The sequence below is a fragment of the Watersipora subatra genome, chromosome 10, assembly GCF_963576615.1.
Source record: "Watersipora subatra chromosome 10, tzWatSuba1.1, whole genome shotgun sequence".
In the NCBI taxonomy this organism is placed as follows: Eukaryota; Metazoa; Bryozoa; class Gymnolaemata; order Cheilostomatida; family Watersiporidae; genus Watersipora; species Watersipora subatra.
Genome location: NC_088717.1, coordinates 52333887 through 52354245, shown reverse-complemented (window position 1 = coordinate 52354245; position 20359 = coordinate 52333887). Strand labels below are relative to the sequence as shown.

The 20359-nt window shown below is 36.1% G+C and overlaps 2 protein-coding genes across 3 annotated transcripts; one reads left to right on the top strand and one right to left on the bottom strand.

The window, feature by feature from the left end:
* Positions 1 to 35: 35 nt before the first annotated feature.
* LOC137406200 (WSCD family member CG9164-like) lies at positions 36 to 7554 on the bottom strand. The gene is made up of 5 exons (XM_068092735.1): positions 7427 to 7554; positions 3893 to 4045; positions 3272 to 3417; positions 2707 to 2827; positions 36 to 687 (listed from the first exon to the last, which is right to left on the bottom strand). Exons 1-5 carry the CDS (start codon positions 7515 to 7517, stop codon positions 302 to 304), a joined length of 897 nt encoding a protein of 298 aa, XP_067948836.1. The 5' UTR covers positions 7518 to 7554; the 3' UTR covers positions 36 to 301.
* Positions 7555 to 7869: 315 nt separating this feature from the next.
* Positions 7870 to 19727, top strand: LOC137406336 (uncharacterized). Of its 2 annotated transcripts, XM_068092905.1 has the most exons (7): positions 7870 to 7972; positions 8069 to 8339; positions 10617 to 10997; positions 11655 to 11844; positions 14440 to 14667; positions 18004 to 18125; positions 19264 to 19727. In XM_068092905.1, the coding sequence occupies exons 2-7, from the start codon at positions 8151 to 8153 to the stop codon at positions 19306 to 19308; spliced, it is 1155 nt and encodes a 384-aa protein (XP_067949006.1). In that variant the 5' UTR covers positions 7870 to 7972; positions 8069 to 8150; the 3' UTR covers positions 19309 to 19727. The 2 variants fall into 2 exon arrangements, with proteins under 2 accessions (XP_067949006.1, XP_067949007.1); XM_068092906.1 differs by lacking the exon at positions 18004 to 18125.
* Positions 19728 to 20359: the final 632 nt, after the last annotated feature.

The window sequence follows — 20359 nt, the reverse complement described above, 5'->3', positions numbered from 1 at the left end:
ATTTGCTCATTGTTAATGTAGTCCAAATATTTTTTTCCAGTTTTGTTATTTAATTAAATATTTTATTTTTGCATTACGTTAAATACAATGTTCTCTGTTACTACATTTGAACCACAACCTTTATTCAATTCTTTGTACTCAGCTCAGTTTGATAGCCTAGTGTCCACACCAGAGACTATATCTTTCTTCTTGTCATGCCTTGGTTAAATGTAACTTCTCATCCGATCTAAAGCTTCCATATTTGTCGAGATCAGCTTGTAGTCAGGTCTGTCAGCACCCTTCACACTGACAGCTTCCAATACTATCGCAGACCCTCCACACTTATCTCCAAGTTAAAGTTCTCATATCGTTCACTGTTCTCTCCAAACTTCTTGGCTATCAAACGTTTAAGAATTTGGACAGCCTTCTTCGCTTTTGCCATAGAGAGTGTGAACAGCTTAGTCTTAGGAACGGGAGGTTCAATATTGGGTCTCTGGAAATATGCGGGCCGAGGGTACTCGATCGTACAGTTGACTCTGTTCATGTTCGCCTGGATATCTAGAAAGCTGATTGCGGTTGTCAGCTCGGAGTAGGTCTGCCGCTTGAGATTGTTGTAATATATTACATGGACTTTACCAGGAAAATATTTTAGCCAGTATTTGTGGAAATCAACCCAGCTGGATATGTGTGACATCCAAACATCCCACTCTACAAAGTGCAAACATTTCGCTAAAAGAGTTGGATGTATGTGCATTAGTAATTGACTCATGTTTGCTTAGATGTTTAGTGGTGACAAAAAAAGCCAAAAGGCCCATAGGATGTGATTGGGCATTAAATCACAATTTTTCTCCTCAAAATAAACCGGGCAGGAATGAGTTCGTAGCGTCGTTCCTAATTTTAATTAATCATTACTTAATTTGGTTTCTCTATTTCTAAATCCAATCCTTGAATGTTTATTTTAATTCAATTAAAGGTTTCCAGATCTTTCGTGGTTTGTATCCTCATTTTTTACATGACAGTTACAGGTTTTTAACCCACTTCAACTGACATGATATGCACGAATTACATACATTTGCTCCAATTATCTTGAAAATATAATTGCTAGCTGCCTTAACAATCTTCAACCTAATATCCGTTCTTTTAGCAGAGAAAGGCATTTTAAACATGTCAAACTATTAATTTGAATTCAGTGGCTAACTGTTGCCCTTTTTTCCTCTGTTTTGTTTTATTATTCTTGTAGGACATAATTTGAAAAAAGTTTCCATTTGAAATGAAATTATTGCCAATAAAGTAATCCCACGACCAAACACGAGCAAAGCGAATATTTGGGAGATTTATTATCAATGCATATGTGCACACAACTCCCGAAAAATTATCCGTTAACGGCCGTGGCCTAACCCTTGTACCGAAATCTTTTCAACAAATTTAACCATTTTTGTGTAGAGTCGTTTAAGTATAATAATGATACAAAACACATATAGACCTATTTAAATATGTTACCAAGTCTTTGAAAGGTTACCGCAATATCTTAAAACTAACCCATCTGATTGGATTATACATAAATAGACAGATTAATTTGGCCTAAAATCGAAATAAAAACTTGCCAAGCCTATTTTAATCAGAATTAAGACCGGCCAACGAGACGCCGATAAGGCGGTGCGACAGAGAGTAGAACTATTAAATCATGCGCATTTCACGAAAAAAACGTGCACATTTCACCAGTCGATCACATTGTCCAATTGCCTGTCATACAGTCCACTATCAAAGTGATAATGGAAAAAAGAAAGGGTACTGCTGGTTGTTGAAAAAGTAGTTACAACAGGTCAGATTTCTACAAAAATAGAATTCTTTAGTAGATGTTGTAGGCTTCGCACACAACATCTACTAAAGAATTCTCTGAGTCAGATGAATATATGTGTATATGTATATTACACAGCAGCTAGCCATTTTACTTCTAATATTGCATTTCTCCTATTGCAGGGGAGAGATATAAACATATCATCCTTTCCTTTCATTATTGCTGTTTGTTGTACATAATAACACCCAGTACATCACAGCTACCATTGCAGCTATCATTGCAGTTATCCTATTGCACTGCAGTGCCATTTGACTGCTAATATTGCATTTCTCGGCCAGCAGTACTCTTTCTTTTTCCATTATCTCTTTGGTCGTGGGCTGTATGACAGGAGAATTTCTAGTATAGATATTTATTTACGTATATGTTGTGACTAATGAAATTCATACAATAAGCGCTCTGCTTTGCCTGAGTAAGCTGCTTTTTCAACTAAAATCACTGCAGTTATTTTATTTAGAATAAAACTCAATTACTGCAAGTAGTTCTATTGAAGTTCAGCGTATAACTGTTTAGTTTTCAATTAGTTTTTTGATAATTGTAAAATAAATTATTTCAGCTATTTCACTTTTAAAACCAAAGGATTTTTCGCAGGTAGAAATAAGATATTTTACAAATTTCTAACGCTTTTTAAACTGGCAAGTTGTCTCAATATTGCAAATTAAGTATTTTTCTATAAAAACTAGTTCCAGCGATAGTAATTTAACGTAACTCTGATGAACAAGCATCAGGTGGATGTCATCGGATGGATTTCTACCACTGGCATTCCAAAGCAGTTATTCAACACCTCATGTATTGCCTTGGTTATTAATCCCAATGTAATAATGATAGCGAAGAGGGTAGACATGTAACAGCAGGTGATAATTAGCACTTACTCCAGCTGAGTGAACCATCTTCATTTATCAGATGAACAGCTTCTGCGTAGACAGTTTTATTGCCTCCAAACATTCTGTTGAATTCAGAGTAGAGGGCATCTAAAGGGTGTCTCACAATCACCTAAAGCAAATCACCATATAATAAATATCTTAAAGATTTGACAGATTAGACTGACTGAATGCCTGTGAGAATGTTGCAGCTTGAATGGGTCGCATGGGGTGAATAAATAGACAGAGTTGTGCTTTTCTAGTAGTTGTAAATGCTACTAGGCTGCCTTGACTCTAGTTTTACATTAATTGCCACTTTTTTTTGCAATTATTATGTTAGTTTTTATTGATATATATAATACAATAATTATTAATTATTATTAATGCAATAAAAACACAGGCATGCACGCGTTCTCCGGCATGCACACGTCTGTAGCAGCCAATAGCTTGCGTGGGTAAATAATTTGTAATGAACATCGCTATGTCTTTTTAGTGCTCCCTTATATTCCACTTGCTAAAAAATATATTTATTTGCTGATTCTGGCTAATAAAGGTCAACATAGTGTCAAGGTCATACCAAGGCTCTCTTGAAGGAGTAGCTCTCCGTCATAAACTCTGCAAATGTATGCGTTTTGATGGCAACCACAGTGTCATCACTAAGAGAGGTGAATTCTGGGTAGAAATCATCGCCATAGCTTTTGTAGATATCTCCTGTTTTGTATCCTGTGATATAATGTGACATAAGGTTAGTTATTAAAAAATCATGAACTGATAAGGAATATATCAAACAGTATATCACAGATTAAGTAGAAAACTGAACACTTTAGTTGAACCAGGATTCCAATTATGAAATGAGATTTAAGTCATCTGTTGCCTGAGTAAGAACCAAACTGAGGGAATATTTATGATGTAATATGCGCCTCTCTAACCTACTATTATACGGTAGGGCTCACTACACACAAGATAAGCCAGTATTACACTAAATCACATTAAATTTTATCAGGCTTGTTAGATTGACTTTGTTTGAAATTCTAGCAAAGCAGCGAGTGGTTACGTATTTTCAAATTAACTAGTATTTGTTATATGTCATGATTTTTTAAAATACTTCAGTTTGAGTAGAGCTATGTCTTTCAGTTCACATATGAAACAATTTTATACAAGTGTCAATGTGTCAGAATACCAACACAAATCATTTTACCTGTGGACTGAGCTAGTAGCTGCCTGACCCAAGTATTTCCACTGCCTTGAAATGATGCCAAAGCTGTGATTGGCAGTGCTCCTGGCTTTAGAAACACTGGATCAGGAATGCTCTTGCATGAGTCGGCGTTGATAACCTTCTGTACATCTCTGCCTACAACATGACATGGCAGGTGTGTGAATAATCTGTTGTTGACAGGTTATAATCTTAATAGTTTTTACTAGACTCAAATGTCCTAATGATGGGAACCGTTTCACAAATTAAAAAATAAAAATACTGTTTAACGAATGTGATGTGCCAAGCGGTTAAAAGATTCGAACGAGTAGTTAATTTTTGAAAATAGCAAACTTCGCTATGAACGTATAAAGTTCACAGTAAATATAGCGAACTTTCAGATATGAAATGATCATGAACCCAAGTGTGTCGGATATAGTATGAACTTTTTTCTAAAGAGGTTGTCTAAGAAAGTAAAAACCCGGCAGAATATATTAGGCGATGAAGTTATGACTGGGCGGGTTACAATATTGGACTGGTATTTTGCAAATAGCATGTAAAGTATGCGTTGCAACACAGCACGGTTATGAGCCTTCTAGTAGTGAACTGTCGGGTGCATATGTATTGTTCTTCACTATCTTCACTCCTGTGTAGTATTTATTTTCGTCAGGATGACAGATGAAATTTTTTACTATAATAAGAGCCATGTCCACCTGTTTGTTCACCTGTCTTTTTGAAGCCACATTGAGAGGTTAAAAAAAAGATTGCTTTCAATAGGATTCGAACTCATATTTTTTGACTTGGTAGAATGACACTCTACTACCTCTACCTGCCATATTTGGGAATGATTGTGCACCTAGCTATTACACCTGACGATCTCTCACAGCGCACAGTTTACAAATTTGTAACACTTTTTAAAAAGTGTTAAAAACTTGTAACACTTTCTAAAAAGTGTTTTTAGAAATTTGTAAAATATTTTATTCCTACCTGTAAAGAATCCTTAGGTTTAAAAGGTGAAATAGTTGAAATAATTTATTTCACGAGGCTCTTACGAGGGCTGCGAGGTTACTAGTCTTTATAACTGACAGAATCAGCTTGTAGTATCGTGTTAGAAAAATTAGATCAGCTGAAGTAGGTGCAGCACAAGCAATTTTGAAGTATTTTGTGTAAAGTATAAATAGAGAACTACTGCCAGTGACTGGACTTAGAGAAGTAAGAGGTACAAGTCATGGTGGACACAACTCGTGAAGGCTAAGTGTAGATAGGAAGTGAGGAGCAGGGGTGACTGGACTAAAGGAAATAAAAGTGCCAGGAAGGAAGCACCAGTTTTTAAAATGTGCCTCAGGATGTATACATAGTTTCTGTTAGAGAAAGGATTGATGATGGAATCACAATTAGACACTGGATTAACAGAGTTGAAGGAAGAGTAGGAGCCTAGTAGAAAAGGCACAAAACATTCGAGATATCGGACTGAGGTGTTACAGGGTAGAGGTGTTACAGGGTAGAGGTGTTACAGGGTAGAGGTGTTACAGGGTAGAGGTGTTACAGGGTAGAGGTGTTACAGGGTAGAGGTATTACAGGGTAGAGGTGTTACAGGGTAGAGATGTTACAGGGTAGAGGTGTTACGGGGTAGAGATGTTACAGGGTAGAGTGTTACAGAGTCGAGGTGTTACAGGGTCGAGGTGTTACAGGGTAGAGTTGTTACAGGGTAGAGTTGTTACAGGGTAGAGGTGTTACAGGGTAGAGGTGTTACATGGTAGAGGTGTTACAGGGTAGAGGTGTTACATGGTAGAGGTGTTACAGGGTAGAGGTGTTACAGGGTAGAGGTGTTACAAGGTAGAGGTGTTACAAGGTAGAGGTGTTACAGGGTAGAGGTGTTACAGGGTAGAGTTGTTACAGGGTAAAGGTGTTACAGGGTAAAGTTGTTACAGGGTAGAGGTGTTACAGGGTAGAGATGTTACAGGGTAGAGGTGTTACAGGGTAGAGGTGTTACAGGGCAGAGGTGATGCAGGGCAGAAGTGATACAGGGCAGAAGTGATACAGGGCAGAAGGGGTACAGGGTAAGGTGCTACAGGGCAGAAGGGGTACAGGGCAGAAGGGGTACAGGGCAGAGAGAATAAAGGAGATTGAGGATAAAGGACAGAAGAGATAAAGGACAGAAGAGATACAGGGCAGAAGAGAGGCAGGGAAAGAAGGTGATTGGGTAGGAGATGCAGGAAAGAGGAAGGGCAGGGAGAGGAGATGCTAGGCTAGTCTATTGAAAAGGTGGCATTCTGCAGTTTAATAGTTGAAGAAGCTAAACAAAATATACTAAAAGAAATATAAGGGTATAGTAGCTGAACATGATGCATTAATTTTCAAAAACGGCTTCTTCAACAAAGTAACATCCTTAAGCTCCTAGGTTTCTTTGTAAAGTTTTCCTTTGATATTAAGAAGTGATATAAGTCGGTTGAAACCTGATTGCACTCAGCAAGCTTGTGTCAGCTTTGTTAGGATCTATTTTATAAAGCCGTGGCTTTCCTTCTGGCGCGATGTAAATAATCCTGAAGGTTGAAGGTTTGTACGCCTAATTCCTGACTACCAAAACCGCAGTTGCGGTCTATCAACATCATTTAGCCACAGCCTATAGTCTTGATTTATGGTTGTAGCTCTTTCAGACCAGCAGTTCACTCAAATTAACTAGCAAAACCTACTACAAGGAGAGATCACACACTAGTAATTGAAAGGATTTGCATACATTTGCATAAAGCAAGTAGGTCAAGAGTCTAAGGTTTGTGAAGCAGTCTTTTGGCGTTTCTACCTTTCATCACTCTAAGTTTTAAGCTGCGAGGCTATCTAGGAAAATTATTATTAAAATATTCTTGCAAAAAAGATTGTGTTATTAACGGTGGTAAAAACTACAATGAATTGGCTAAGTGCATTTGAATGTACAAAAGGCATAAAAAAGCGTGATAAAGATACATAAGTTTTTTCCGCTGCTAAACACAGAAATAGTCTCTCAACTTTTTTCTTTGTGACTATTCAGTCTGACTACCTAATTCTTGTAGTCAATAGACTAGAGTCGACTGCTAACACAACGTTCTTCTGAAACTTTGCCTGACCATAAAGCAGCCGCTGCAGTTCCTCATGAACAGCGACATACTTAAAAGTATGTTGCGCTCTAAGTAAATCAGAGTTCAAACACAGCATTTTCATGCTTCTAATGGGTCTGGAGTTTCAACTATTTAAAGTTGTACCGATCTTCGAAGATTTACGATGTATCTTTCAAAATGAAACCTGTTAAAGTAGACTCGCTTTTTCACAGCAAATGCCTTTGTACAAATGTTACAAAGTGAAATTTCATCAAATGTATTCGAGTTTTATCATCACCATGGTTTGGAGTGGGAGCAACTTCGAACTCACTCACATGAGAAACAATGTGAATAAGTATTCTATGACTCTTTTTTCTAACTTTTCTGTCAGCTGCAGTCTCTAGTTAACTAGCGATTTTTACTCTTTGAGGGTTGATGATGGCTGCTCAGAAAAAGTTGGAATACATACCTTGTACAGAGTGAAGTAGCAAGTAGGTGAAGTAGAGAATCATCTCTTCCTCGCATATCAAACTTATAACTACTCTCTTCCTACACTTCATTAATTAGCCTGAGTCAAAGAAAGCTTGCGTAGATTCTCTGTGACTTGATGGGTCGTATCTATTCAGCTTCCAAACTACCATCATTTACCATTCTTTCCCAGACAGTATTGGCGTTTCTAAGTCATTAACTCGTAATAGCAGATTATGATGATGTGCCAGCATATTTTTCTTACTCCTATAGCTGAAGGTTGTTGAATTCTGTTTGGTTGAGCTTAAAAAACCCTAATACTGTCAAGTTAGGCTCTGTACACCTCAAAGATAGAGAATGCTTGGACATATACGGTAACAAGCAAATATTTGTTCTCTTCATCATACAATTGAAACTCTTTGTACCGTGAATAATACTAGATTAAAGCTTCAACTCATGTGTAGCAGCGTGAGTCTTTGCTACGGCTAGAAGCAGTGGCTAGTAGAAATACCACAGCTAGAGCTACTACCATGAGTGTGGGTAGATGGTAGGTGGATGATTAATTGAAGGTATCAAGTGTTTGTGGTTGTTTGTTAGCCTACGTTAGCGGCTAGCTAGTAAAGTAATACTTTGTTTGATTCAGAGGAGCTTTCAAAAAGAAAGAAGGTGTAAAACTGTTTCCTGCCTACCCACAAGTGACACCGATTGGCGACAGCATTAACTCGATGCCCTCCATACTACGATGGAAAACTATTTTCCCATTGCTGGGATTTCTATTTATCTTCAGTATCATCTACAGATATGTGAGTACACCGGCTACCCTAACCTCTCAAGCTCACAAGTCTATTTTCATTCCACCACTAACGGAAAGGAAAAAAGTAACAGAACTACCACATATACAGCCTTATTCAGAGGTATGTTGTACATCTAGGTAGATGCAAGATGACCTACCTTAATATTGAATTACTTTACGGCGCAACTGCACCTGTTCATCCTTAGTAACAGTAGATGGCGATATGTATACCAAGTGTTCCGTTTCATGGCATGCATGGTTTACAAGCTACTCATCGCTATTATCTTTCTCACCGTTTGGTTCAACAAGTTATAAAGCGGGGAGTAGCTTCTCAGCAAGCATGCTCTTTTGTACCCGTCGCAATAGTTGTATCTTTAAACTTTTGATAGCGCCAAGTTTTGACTGGCTTATGCTCTTAACAAAGAAAGATTCACAACTTCATTGTATTCAATTAAAAGCTGTGCAAAGGCAGAAGTCAGTTTTTTAAAATTAGTTGACAACAAAAGCTCTCTACCTTTCGATGTGTTACCAAAGTAGAACAGAACTCCAAAACTTGGGTAGATTGTACAGATTACTATTCTTTTAAGTTACTTTGCTCTACATAAACTAGGCAATTTCACTGGTTAACGGCTTTCACAAATCACCAGATGTTATGAATGAATTACGAGTAGACAAAGAACTCGCTAATTTAGGTGTTCAGCTCAAATGTTTTGCCATAGACCTATTAACTATGCTAATTATATATAGCATATTATTAGTATATAGTATTATTGTATTACCTATGCTAGTAATATATAGTATATATGTATTATACATATATACTATATATTACTAGCATAGTTAATACAATAATACTATATAGTAATAATATGCTATATATTACTAGTATAGTTGAGCACAACCCTTAGACCTATTAGCTATAATAGCTAATAGGTCTAAGGGTTGAACTCAAGTTATCTCTTTAAACAAAGAATTTCTTCTGAGTCTAACCCACAACTTTAGACCGGTTAGCAGCATCTCTTTACCTATATGGAAAATGTTGGTGAGATCTTTGGCTCAGGCTATTGGTGAGAAACTCACAGTTATAGTTTTTTATGTTCAGTAAAGCAATGAGTGTTCCAGCAATTGCTAGAGAGGCTGGTAGGATGCTGGTAGTGAATTAAAAATTCAATAAAGTGTTTAGATCTGTCTAATTGGAATAGCATGTCTAGTCAGCACACCTGGTGAACTAAAACCTCAGCAAAGTTTATAGACGTGATAACATGCTCATCACTTTGGAACTGGCTTGCGTTGGGTCAAGCTTTTAATAGCTCAGATAAAAAAAGCTAAGATAGAGGCAATACTATTCTTAAAACTGCATTCACTGTAATTTTCATACAAAAATGATGCTCAAGTGATTCTGGTTGACCCTTTCATGGTTCTCCACTTTATGATCTGAGATATAAAGCTGTAGAGTATGTAATCATCAAAAAGTAGTATGGTTTCTAAGCAACACTTTTCAAGCGCAGCAAGCGGTATAAATAACGTTAAAGCATTAATATTTTGATAGTAAATAGTTTTTCCGGTTTTATGGTGTCATTCTGATATCCAAATTTTAAGATTACCAATGATTTCCCTTCATTATGTTCATCTGTCCTCTCTTGTAGATTACTCAGGCTATAAGTGCTTCTTGACGGTTAGACTTGTTGCCGTGTGTCATATGGCTGTCACATACATTACTGTCTGTTTGTTTAATCAATTCTGTGGTAATGCTCACGTTTTACCAGACCAAAAAAGCATAGACCCTCCACAGCACTTTTGCTTATATATCAGTTTTTTCGACAACTTGGGGCATCCATTTTTTGGCTTCTCCGGCGCATAGTCTAATTTTTGATTTCACTTATTATTTGTAAAGCCTCTGATACTATAATTATTATAACTATATTATTGATCATTTGAGTTTATTTAAACTCTGAGGCTATATCCTAAAACTGTTCAAATTCACGCTAGCCATCACTGTTTACAAAAATTATGAGGCACAACAAAAAGACAAACAGTTCTTGACTTGGGTGCTCCACTTTTGCAGAAGTTTGTTAACGTGTTAAAATAAATGTTAACATGTTAACACATATGTTAACATGTTAAACATACATTATAACATGCTAAAATATATGTTAACATGTTAATATATATGTATGCGTACACTTCTCATAGACTTTGAATTTATATTGTGCTTATTTTGGTCGTAACACTAGCTATTGTTTCATGTCTATTGACTATTTATAATATCATCTTCAGCCTTTATTTTAGTATTATGAACATAATCATTTTGTTATCATGTTTATATGTATAATTGTAATCTTCTTTTACTAAGAGCCTTGTTGACACTTCTTTTAATTACTAAACCTCCTTACTGCAGATCACAGAACCTCGTCAATTTAAGTTCACTAAGGAGTGTGATCATTTTGCTGATTGGCCTTCACCTTCAAAAAAGAAAGGCTGCCCGACAGAGTACTCGCTCAAAGACTGGTCACTTTCTATTATCATCTACCTCAGTGCTGACTTGGAATCAGTCTCAATGCAAACCTTTCTTTCTGTTACGCAATTCATAAGGGACTCTCAGCTGATTATAAAAAACATAATAATTACATACATAGACGAACCGATATCAAAAGAAAGCAATATATTGCAAATTAATACTATGATGAAGTTAACCACTGATCTTCCTATTATCGTCATTTCATCAGATAGTGAATGGAAAGCCAAACTTGAAGGAGTAAGGCGTGCCAACTCAGAGCAGGTGAGATCAATTTAAAGTTAGTATTGGTACCATATTGATACGTATTGATACTATATCTCGCAGTGCATTTTATCAGGAGTCTGTTGGTTTTTGACAACATTTCTTCCGGAGTCATTATTGTTTATGCTTTTGATCTTGTTTAGACTTTTATTGATTCTTCAGCATTTGCTTAAATTTTAATATTTGGCTTTAAAGACAACTTGGGGATATATATATATAAATATATATATATATATAAATATATAAATAGGATCGGTTAACAGGCTTTAATGAGGCTTTGAAAAGAAGTTGATGATTCGCTCAAGTTTTGAAGTCTACCATAAAGTCTACAAAACATTCATATTACTTGTGCATTACTTGTCCTTTCCTAGTGAACTACTTGTGCATTACTTGTGCACTACTTGGGCATTACTTGAACATTACTTGTCCTTTCCTAGTGAACTACTTGTGCATTACTTGTGCACTACTTGGGCATTACTTGAACATTACTTGTCATTTCCTAGTGCACTACTTGTGCATTACTTGCACAGTATTTGTGCATTACTTGTGCATTACTTGTGCATTACTTGTGCATTACTTGTGCATTACTTTTGCTATTGTTTGTGAAAATGTTAGAAGTTTTGTCAATTATCATGGCGGACATATTCTATTTTTCAGGTGTTCCTAGTTGATGACACATTTATCGTCAATCGAGGATTCATCCAGCCGCTCTTGTCTCTCCTTGAAAACCACCCAAAAACTCTTATTGTTCCTCACATAGACTCTTTGCTGCCGGCAAGAATTTATATTCCGTATGACGACAAGCAGCTGCATCCCGACAGTCTAGTCTGGCAGGAAACTTCTGTAGGTATGAATGCATCTCTACCTGCCTTCATGCATTTAGTTTATCCTCATTTCAAATGTGGTCTAGGTCACTAAGGAGTTCCAAAAGATTCTTGTTTATCTCACATAAGAGGAAAGCCAAATAGTGATTCAGAGCTGGTTTCAAATCTGATTCTATAGCCACTGCCAGTTAATAAAACATAGTTGACCAAGATTTAGCGAACACTTGACTTGCAGTCTAGGATACAGTTTACTGTAGATAATAAAGCCATTGTTTTCATGGCAGACATAACGCAAATACTTTTCATTGGCTTTTCAGATTAGTATTTGAACTATTATACAAACTAACAATATTTGCTTACATTATGTGTGAACAATTGTATGTTCATCATAGTAGTAGCACAATTGCTGAACAAACAATGTAACACAAGATAGTCATCACTACATATTCACAAACTTGCTGATGTTAGTAGTAATTCTATTGCAAGTAAATTAAAAAGTCAGGGCATAACACACTATTTATGTTGTAAGGTAGGACAATTACGCATATTTTAGACTACATCTCACTATTCAAATCAAATCAAAGTGAATCAAATTTATTCATTAATCCAATCAGCATACAGTATTACAAAAATTTGAATTTAAACCAATGCCGTGGTTGAAGTTTGATTGGTCAAATCAAAAGCTTTTCGGCATAACGAAGTACAGCTGATGAAAATTTTACTGTTGCATAAGTTTGTATTATTTTGCTGAAAACTAAAGTACATGTAATTGCAATGTTCTAACTATTACAATTACTAGTTAATCAACAGCAGATGACATATTGTAACGGCCTACTCAATCTCTAAATGAAAGTTTAGTAGTATGAGAAAAGCTCTCCTATTGGTCAGCATATGAGCAAAGCTCTCCTATTGGTCAGCATATGAGCAAAGCTCTCCTATTGATCAGCATATGAGCAAAGCTCTCCTATTGGTCAGCATATGAGCAAAGTTCTCCTATTGATCAGCATATGAGCAAAGCTCTCCTATTGGTCAGCGTATGAGCAAAGCTCTCCTATTGATCAGTATATGAGCAAAGCTCTCCTATTGGTCAGCATATGAGCAAAGCTCTCCTATTGATCAGCATATGAGCAAAGCTCTCCTATTGGTCAGCGTATGAGCAAAGCTCTCCTATTGATCAGCATATGAGCAAAGCTCTCCTATTGGTCAGCGTATGAGCAAAGCTCTCCTATTGATCAGCATATGAGCAAAGCTCTCCTATTGGTCAGCATATGAGCAAAGCTCTCCTATTGATCAGCATATGAGCAAAGCTCTCCTATTGGTCAGCGTATGAGCAAAGCTCTCCTATTGATCAGCATATGAGCAAAGCTCTCCTATTGATCAGCATATGAGCAAAGCTCTCCCATTGATCAGCATATGAGCAAAGCTCTCCTATTGGTCAATCTATGAGTCAATAGAAGCTATAGCAAAGTTTTGGACGCTCAGCTGTTTTATCTAAGAAAGTTGCATTTCAGAATTATTCAATGATTACTAAATGTATGTTATTTGTTGAAAAAAAACATGTTTAATAAAGTTAATAGCTATATTATTATGGCATTCAGGCATATGATGTTTATAATGGTGCATGATGTATATATTTCTGTATATTACACAAATTATGTCTATATTTTTTTCAATGTTGGTGTGTGTCTGTGTATGTCCAGCTATAGCTATTACAATTTTGAAATTTAAAATTCCGTCGAGTGATAAATTTGAACTCACAAGATTGCACTCACAAGTTTTGAAACCATGAACTCTACTACTGAGCTATACAAGGCGTATTGATCAAAGGCACTATCATATACCATATAGCATATGCACATGCTAAATGGCGTACTATTTTGGCATTGCGCCCACACGTTATGATGCCCCGGTTAAAAAATATTTTTGGCCCAATTCTATGCAACACGAGGCTTCTTCGTCTTTTTTTCGTTAGAGCTAATTTGTTCCGCCACCTGATATCAACAATAACTTATCTTGAAATAAAAATTTGGCAATTTTTGTACTGATTATATACGTTCTTAAGAACAACAAACTTCTTTTTATCACTGCAGTCTGAGAAATACATTTAAAAAAATTTTTTCACATCAAATGAAATAATCGATATTGCTATACATCAGACGCTAGTTTAATTTCAACGATTTAGACAACAGTGGATCATGGTAGACACAACCAAGGAAAGATGACTTTTTGCAAAAACTTGTGTAATAGTGAACCTTTTGGAATTGCCTGCCCGGACAGTATGTTGATTTGAGGCTTCCTAAAATAGGAAACAGTATCTGACCAAATATTTATATGAATTTAGTTTTATATATAACTATTATAACTATATTATAATTATATTATAATTATAACTATATTATTACAACTTTTTGATTGGTTCACATGTTTTAAGTCACTTAAATTAAAATTTAGAGCTTTTGAAAAAGAAGGAAGCCTTCACTTTAATTTGGATACAAGTAAACAGCATCTGCTCAACAAGCTTGTTTATTGTCGACAATTATGTGGTAGTTATTCTAGCTAATATTAATAATGGTAACCAACATAGGAACACAGGCTTAAAGCTGTATAAATTTGTATAGGTACATACAGCGTATCTCCTGCAATGAATATGACCAGAGTGGCTCATAAAGGGATAAACAAGTTGCCAACAGAGATGGCAAGCAGAGGCCTCACGGGTGAGGTTTTTGCAGGCAAAAGAACGCAACTACTTTCCATCCTCAGCAAGATGAAGACAGATGAGCCAGCAGAATTATCCTTGCTCGCGCACATGTGTGGAGAAGGCGTCCTTGTAACTAAATGTAGTGCAGGTAAGGGATCGTTCATTTAGACTGTGTTTTCACCCCGCAATGTGTCACGTGTCGAAGCTGAACTCTGCATGACGTAATATACATTTATAAATTAGTCAGCTTTTTGTAATACCTGCCTGCATTGGCTTTGCTGTCAGATAGCAGTTGTGACCTAGTGGTCTGCAAACAACGAGTTGGTGTTCAATTCCTATAAAGATCACTGGTAGTGACAGGAATGATATCCAACCTTAAGTTGCTTTCACCAACTGGACATGTCTCCAGTCATCAAGATTCTCTTGCTATTAGACTCAGACATGTTCAGCCAAGATCACGGAGTCATAAATTGTACAGCAATGCTCTTAAAACACGCACAACCTCAACTCGCAGTAGATTAAACAGATGTCATACTCGATCCTCTCGGGATTTCTCACGGACAATAGTTTGAGATATCAAGTGTTGTCAACCTGCTCTGTGTAGGGATATGGGTTCTAAGCGGACTTCATTTGAAGTATTGACCACTACTCACTTAAATAAGAACCTCCTTTTGAGTGAGTGCGGTTGGGAAACAAATTCTCAAATTTCTCCCTGCAATCTTTGTTTGCTTTTGATTAACTTTTTTGTCATGAATTGTCATCTTTCTTTTGCTTTTTTTCAGCTTCGTCTCTCAACATCAAACATATGTTTTTTTCTATCTTTGCTATATTTTGATGTTCATATCAGAACACAAAGTGTTGTAGATAAAAACGTTTACTGATTTGATTGACTAACAGAGCTGACTCATTCTTATCGCAACACTAGCTATTCAGTTATACTGTATCACAACAGCTTGCTAAAACCTGGTTCCCATATACGCTGCAAGCACCGGCGACAGTACTGCAGGCTATCAGCGGTGAAATGCGAACAAACACGCCGAGAACCGCTGGTAGTTGCCGGTGGGCAATGCAAGAGTTAAGCGCTGTTCAAATTTAGCAAATAGTCGCAGGAAAAACTTTCTCAAAATGCACTGTACATATGAAGGTTAGCATTATCGATACGGCATGGCCAGCAAACATTTTTTATTCAATTATTAGTGATGCAGCTTTATGTGAACGGAAACCGCCGAGCCTAGCGTCGCAAGTGTTTTGCTGCCCAAGATTACCACGGGGGCCTCGCAATCGATATGGAAACCAGGCTTAAGGTGCTAATATAGTCTAAGGAACTAGCCACATTATTATTACTTAATACTCCTAGAAAGTTTAAATTTTTTACACGAGAATCGAAATGAAGTATTACGTGTATTTGTTTGCATAATCCATAATCTATCCATAATGCTTAGCTGTAGAAGTTTGGAAGTACTGCTCTGTATTTGTCAATCTTTATAGTTGCGTCAAACTCTGCGTATATACGATAACATTGACTGGTTTTGTCCAATCCTATGTCAAATTTTGCTTTGATTCGAATGTTGCCCTTCTTTAATGCGTGGGAGCATCCATCCTCGTCAAGACCAGGTGTCAAATCAAATGCTAATAATGAGTACTCATTGGCGTATCATGTTCTTTCAATACCAATAGCAGCGTCTTTAAGTGCCTTTCTGTGCTTTCTAATAGCGAAAAATAATTTCTGAGAGTATAATTATTCTCAAAATCACTAACCAATGGTTTCTGGGCAACATTTTTTCATCACCTAACAAAACTAATCGACTATTGTGAGTTTGTTACTTATGGGTATATGTAAATTTACAAATAACTGTTGCCAGCTCAACTATTGACTTTTAACTTGGCTATTTTCATTGCATTCATTCTTTGACAGGTTATCATTTTTTCATCTCTGATAGGAATTACCGTAAAACTTTTACAAATTGAGTCTTCCACATTGTTACACCATATTTCATTTTTGTTGCCCCATTTGCTTAGTCTATCTTACTCACAGTTTTCTCAGCTGTCAGCATTATGTGATACTTTATGATTAGGTTACATAATGGTTTAGATAAGTTTTACAAATAAGTACAAACATTTGTTTACTGTTGGTAGTTGGAGATATGTATCTGAATTATTATATTATTATTATTATTATATTAGTATAAGTTATTTTTAAATGATTTATTTTATGAACTCATTCGAAACATTTAAACATATTACTGTTTTCATGCTTCGAATGAGTTCGGAGTTGTCCACTGCCGACGAATTCGCACCTTAACGTATCAGCGATTCGGAGTTGCACTATAGATCTTTTCAAGCTTTGTGATGTATCCCTCAAACCAAAACTGGTTGAAGTAGACTCGCTTTTAGAAAGCGGTCACTTTTAAGTTTACGCGTAGTCAACTAGTTGCACTAAAAAGGTAGTTATTTTTTTCATCCTTGAGTGAGCAATATATCCTTGGCATGTAAATGCTAATGTAAACAGTCAAACAGTAAAAGTAGTGACTAGCGTTAAAATATTTTCATAGCAGAGACTCGTGTGATTGTGTTCTGAAATTTTATACTTCCACTGGGGAGAGCTTAGTTGAGTATTATCGTTTTGGGTCCATCAGCAGTGAGAGTTTTTATGGTGTCCAAGAACTCTCAAAGCAAATGTCTTTGCACAAATTTAGTGAAGTGACATGCCTTCAAAAGCATTTGGATTTTATCAATTTGATGGTTTAGAGTGGAAGCAACTCCAAACCCATTTGAAGCATGGAAACACAGTGTATGTGATCATCTTAGTAATAGTTTCTTTGACATAAAAATATGGAACAGACTCATACAATTGACATCTCATCAACAACAGCGATGATGCCTTGGATATAGACAGCACTTGGCTGTGGGAACCTGTTCACAAGTGCCTCACTTAGACTTAGACTTAGACTTAGACTTAGACAGTCATGTACTTGACAGACTAAAAGATGAACTTGCACAAAATTTTAGTAGATTTTATCAGAAATCGTCGGTATTTTTCTGTTATTTACGATAATTTTGCTGTTTGAGGTCATTTGACTGCCACAACGTTTATAGATTAAGATCAGAAAAACATGATCGCAGTTAAAATGCTCAAATCAAGCAAAAGTACGATTACGATATCTATAGTAGTGAAGACACCGACTAAATAGAGACGTATAATGACTTGAATGCAATAGCCGATATCAACTTTAGCAATGATAGCAAATAGTGACAACATTTCGCTCAATTTTTTTCTGAGTGTTTTACCTGTGACAAAGTTTTGTCGATTTTAATCTTGAAACATCCTGGCAGTCAGTATATCTCAAACATCAAAAATAATTGCAAATGATAGAAAAATGCTAGCAGCCTCTGATAAAACTACTAAAGTTTTCTGTAAGCTCATCTTTAAGATATTTCTTAGATCTTAAAAAAATAGTTCACTCTTATTTGTTTTGGTTTGCAGTAGTAAAATCCAACAACTATTTTATCGAAGCACCCGAAACTCAGAATGCAGAAGATTTACAGCGCCTCTATCCTCTTGGTGACACCAACCCAAATAAGGATTTGCTGCCAGGTTGTACCCCAGTAAGTATTTTATTACTAATAGTTATTTTTGTAAAGCATAAACTTTTTCCTTTTGAAGTATTCTCTTAAACAAAAGATAAGTCTCGCAAGCGGTTCGCATGCCCTCATTTGAAGATGGGCTTACACAAAATATTAGCAGATTATATCAGAAAATATTAGTACTTTTTTATCATTTGCGATTGTTTTGATGTTGGAGGTGATCTGTCTGCCAGGATGTTTTAGAATTAAAATTGGCAAAACTTGGCCGAGGTTAAAACACTTAGAAGAAAAATATGTGTGAAATGGCATCACTAGTTGTCACCGTTGCTATAGTTGATATCGGCTATTGCGTTCAAGTTGTAGCATTACACGTCTCTATTCTGTTGGTCTCTTTGTTACTATATATGTCATAACTGCACCTTCGTTTGATCAAAGCGTTTTAATCACGTCAGTCCAGTCAGATCACCTTAAACATAAAAAACAACTGTAATTGTTAAAAAAGTATTGATACTTTCTGATAAGATTTACAAAAATTTTATACAAGCTCATTCTTAACTTAAAGACTAACACCTTGAAAAAAAACCTCAAAAACATTTGCTCACATTTTGATTAAAATGTTTTTATACACCAATTCTACTTTCAAAGTTTTACATACACTATTGTGCTATACAATAAACTGCTAGAAATTATTTGAATTCTTCAAAAAAGATTATCTGCCCATCATAAGCTTCAAATGGATATATAATTTAGGGTGTTCCTGCTGAATGTTCTAAACCGGTGTTAAAACTTCTCACAACTCACAGAGGTCCTGCAATGAATGGCGTGACTGTAGGTCTTATTACAACACTCTGATTTGATATTGCATAAAGTAATACTACCCGGTATAGACTGTAGTAAGATTTAACATTTTATTACTAAAAGTGATCACCCATTAAAGATGTTGCTTTTTCTAGACTGTTTCATCAAGCATGCAACGACAGGCACCATATAATCTTAACAATTAGTTCAACTGCGAGGAATTAGTTTTTCTCTCTGATGATGTAATACTCTTCAAGATAATGAATAATAGACATTTTATCATTACAGTCTGAGTACTACATTGTTGAAATATCACAGTTTTTACATTTTTATCAAGTGAAATAATCAATGTTTTTTGCAGGTGAGCCAATATTTTAATGGCAACAAATTAGAAGAAAGCACATGATGAGACAAACTTAACCAAGCTATTAAGGAATGATAATTTCATGTTAAGCCAGAATTCACCTAACAGTACATATTTTGGAGTTATCTGCCTACACGGAATGCTGACCTCCGGCTTCCTAAAATAGGAAATATCATTCAAAAACAGTTTATGTGAATGGACAGCATGGAAGCTGACAACTGGATGGTATTTTCTTTAGTTGCAACATGTAGATGTTTAGGCAGACCTTAGAAGTATTTGTTTACTTTAGCGTTTTTCATTTCAACTGTCAAGTTGTATACGGTGCTCTTTACAGAACCAGAAAGAAATCTGTTTTTAGTTAGTAAATAACATATCAGAGTGTTTTAGGTATAATGGTTGGCTATAGGTATGATGGGTCAATAAAAGGTGGTACTCAATAAAAGGAAATTGGTTCGCTTCAACTGTGCATAATTAATCAATTTTTGGCAGCGTTGTGCAGAGGTAATCTGTGCTATAATAGAAACTATATCCATCTGCGTGAAGGCACAGCTAGAGATTCAGAAAAAAGAACTCCTTGTACAGGGTTCGAACTCCCGACTTTGAGCATAGCAGCAGGTTCACTACCATCTGTTCCAATCAACTACCCGCTAGCCTTGAGAAATAATTGTACGTACAGTTATTACACCTGATGATCTCTCATGACACACTAGACTAGGTGCTAGTTTGAATAAGGCTAAGAGCTGTGTGCAAGCCTGGCATGACTTCTGACACAAAACCATAAAAAAACTGTTGGAATAAATTGAAGAAGTTCTTGCATAATTACCTAGATTTATGAAGGGATACTGTTCACTAGAATATCAATTAAACTGTAAAACAATGCCAGCCAACAAATATGGGCTAAATAGAAAAAATAAAGATGGCAAGGTTGCACATGAAAACATAAAAATTAGAAATTTTCCAATTGCTGTTATTAAAACTTCCCCGCAGTATTCCTCACCAATAAAAGTTAAAGGAGATTCCTGCATTGCTCGGGCTCTTCCGAATAATTCAACACATATTTCCATTAAACTTACCAACTACTAGGTATATCTAC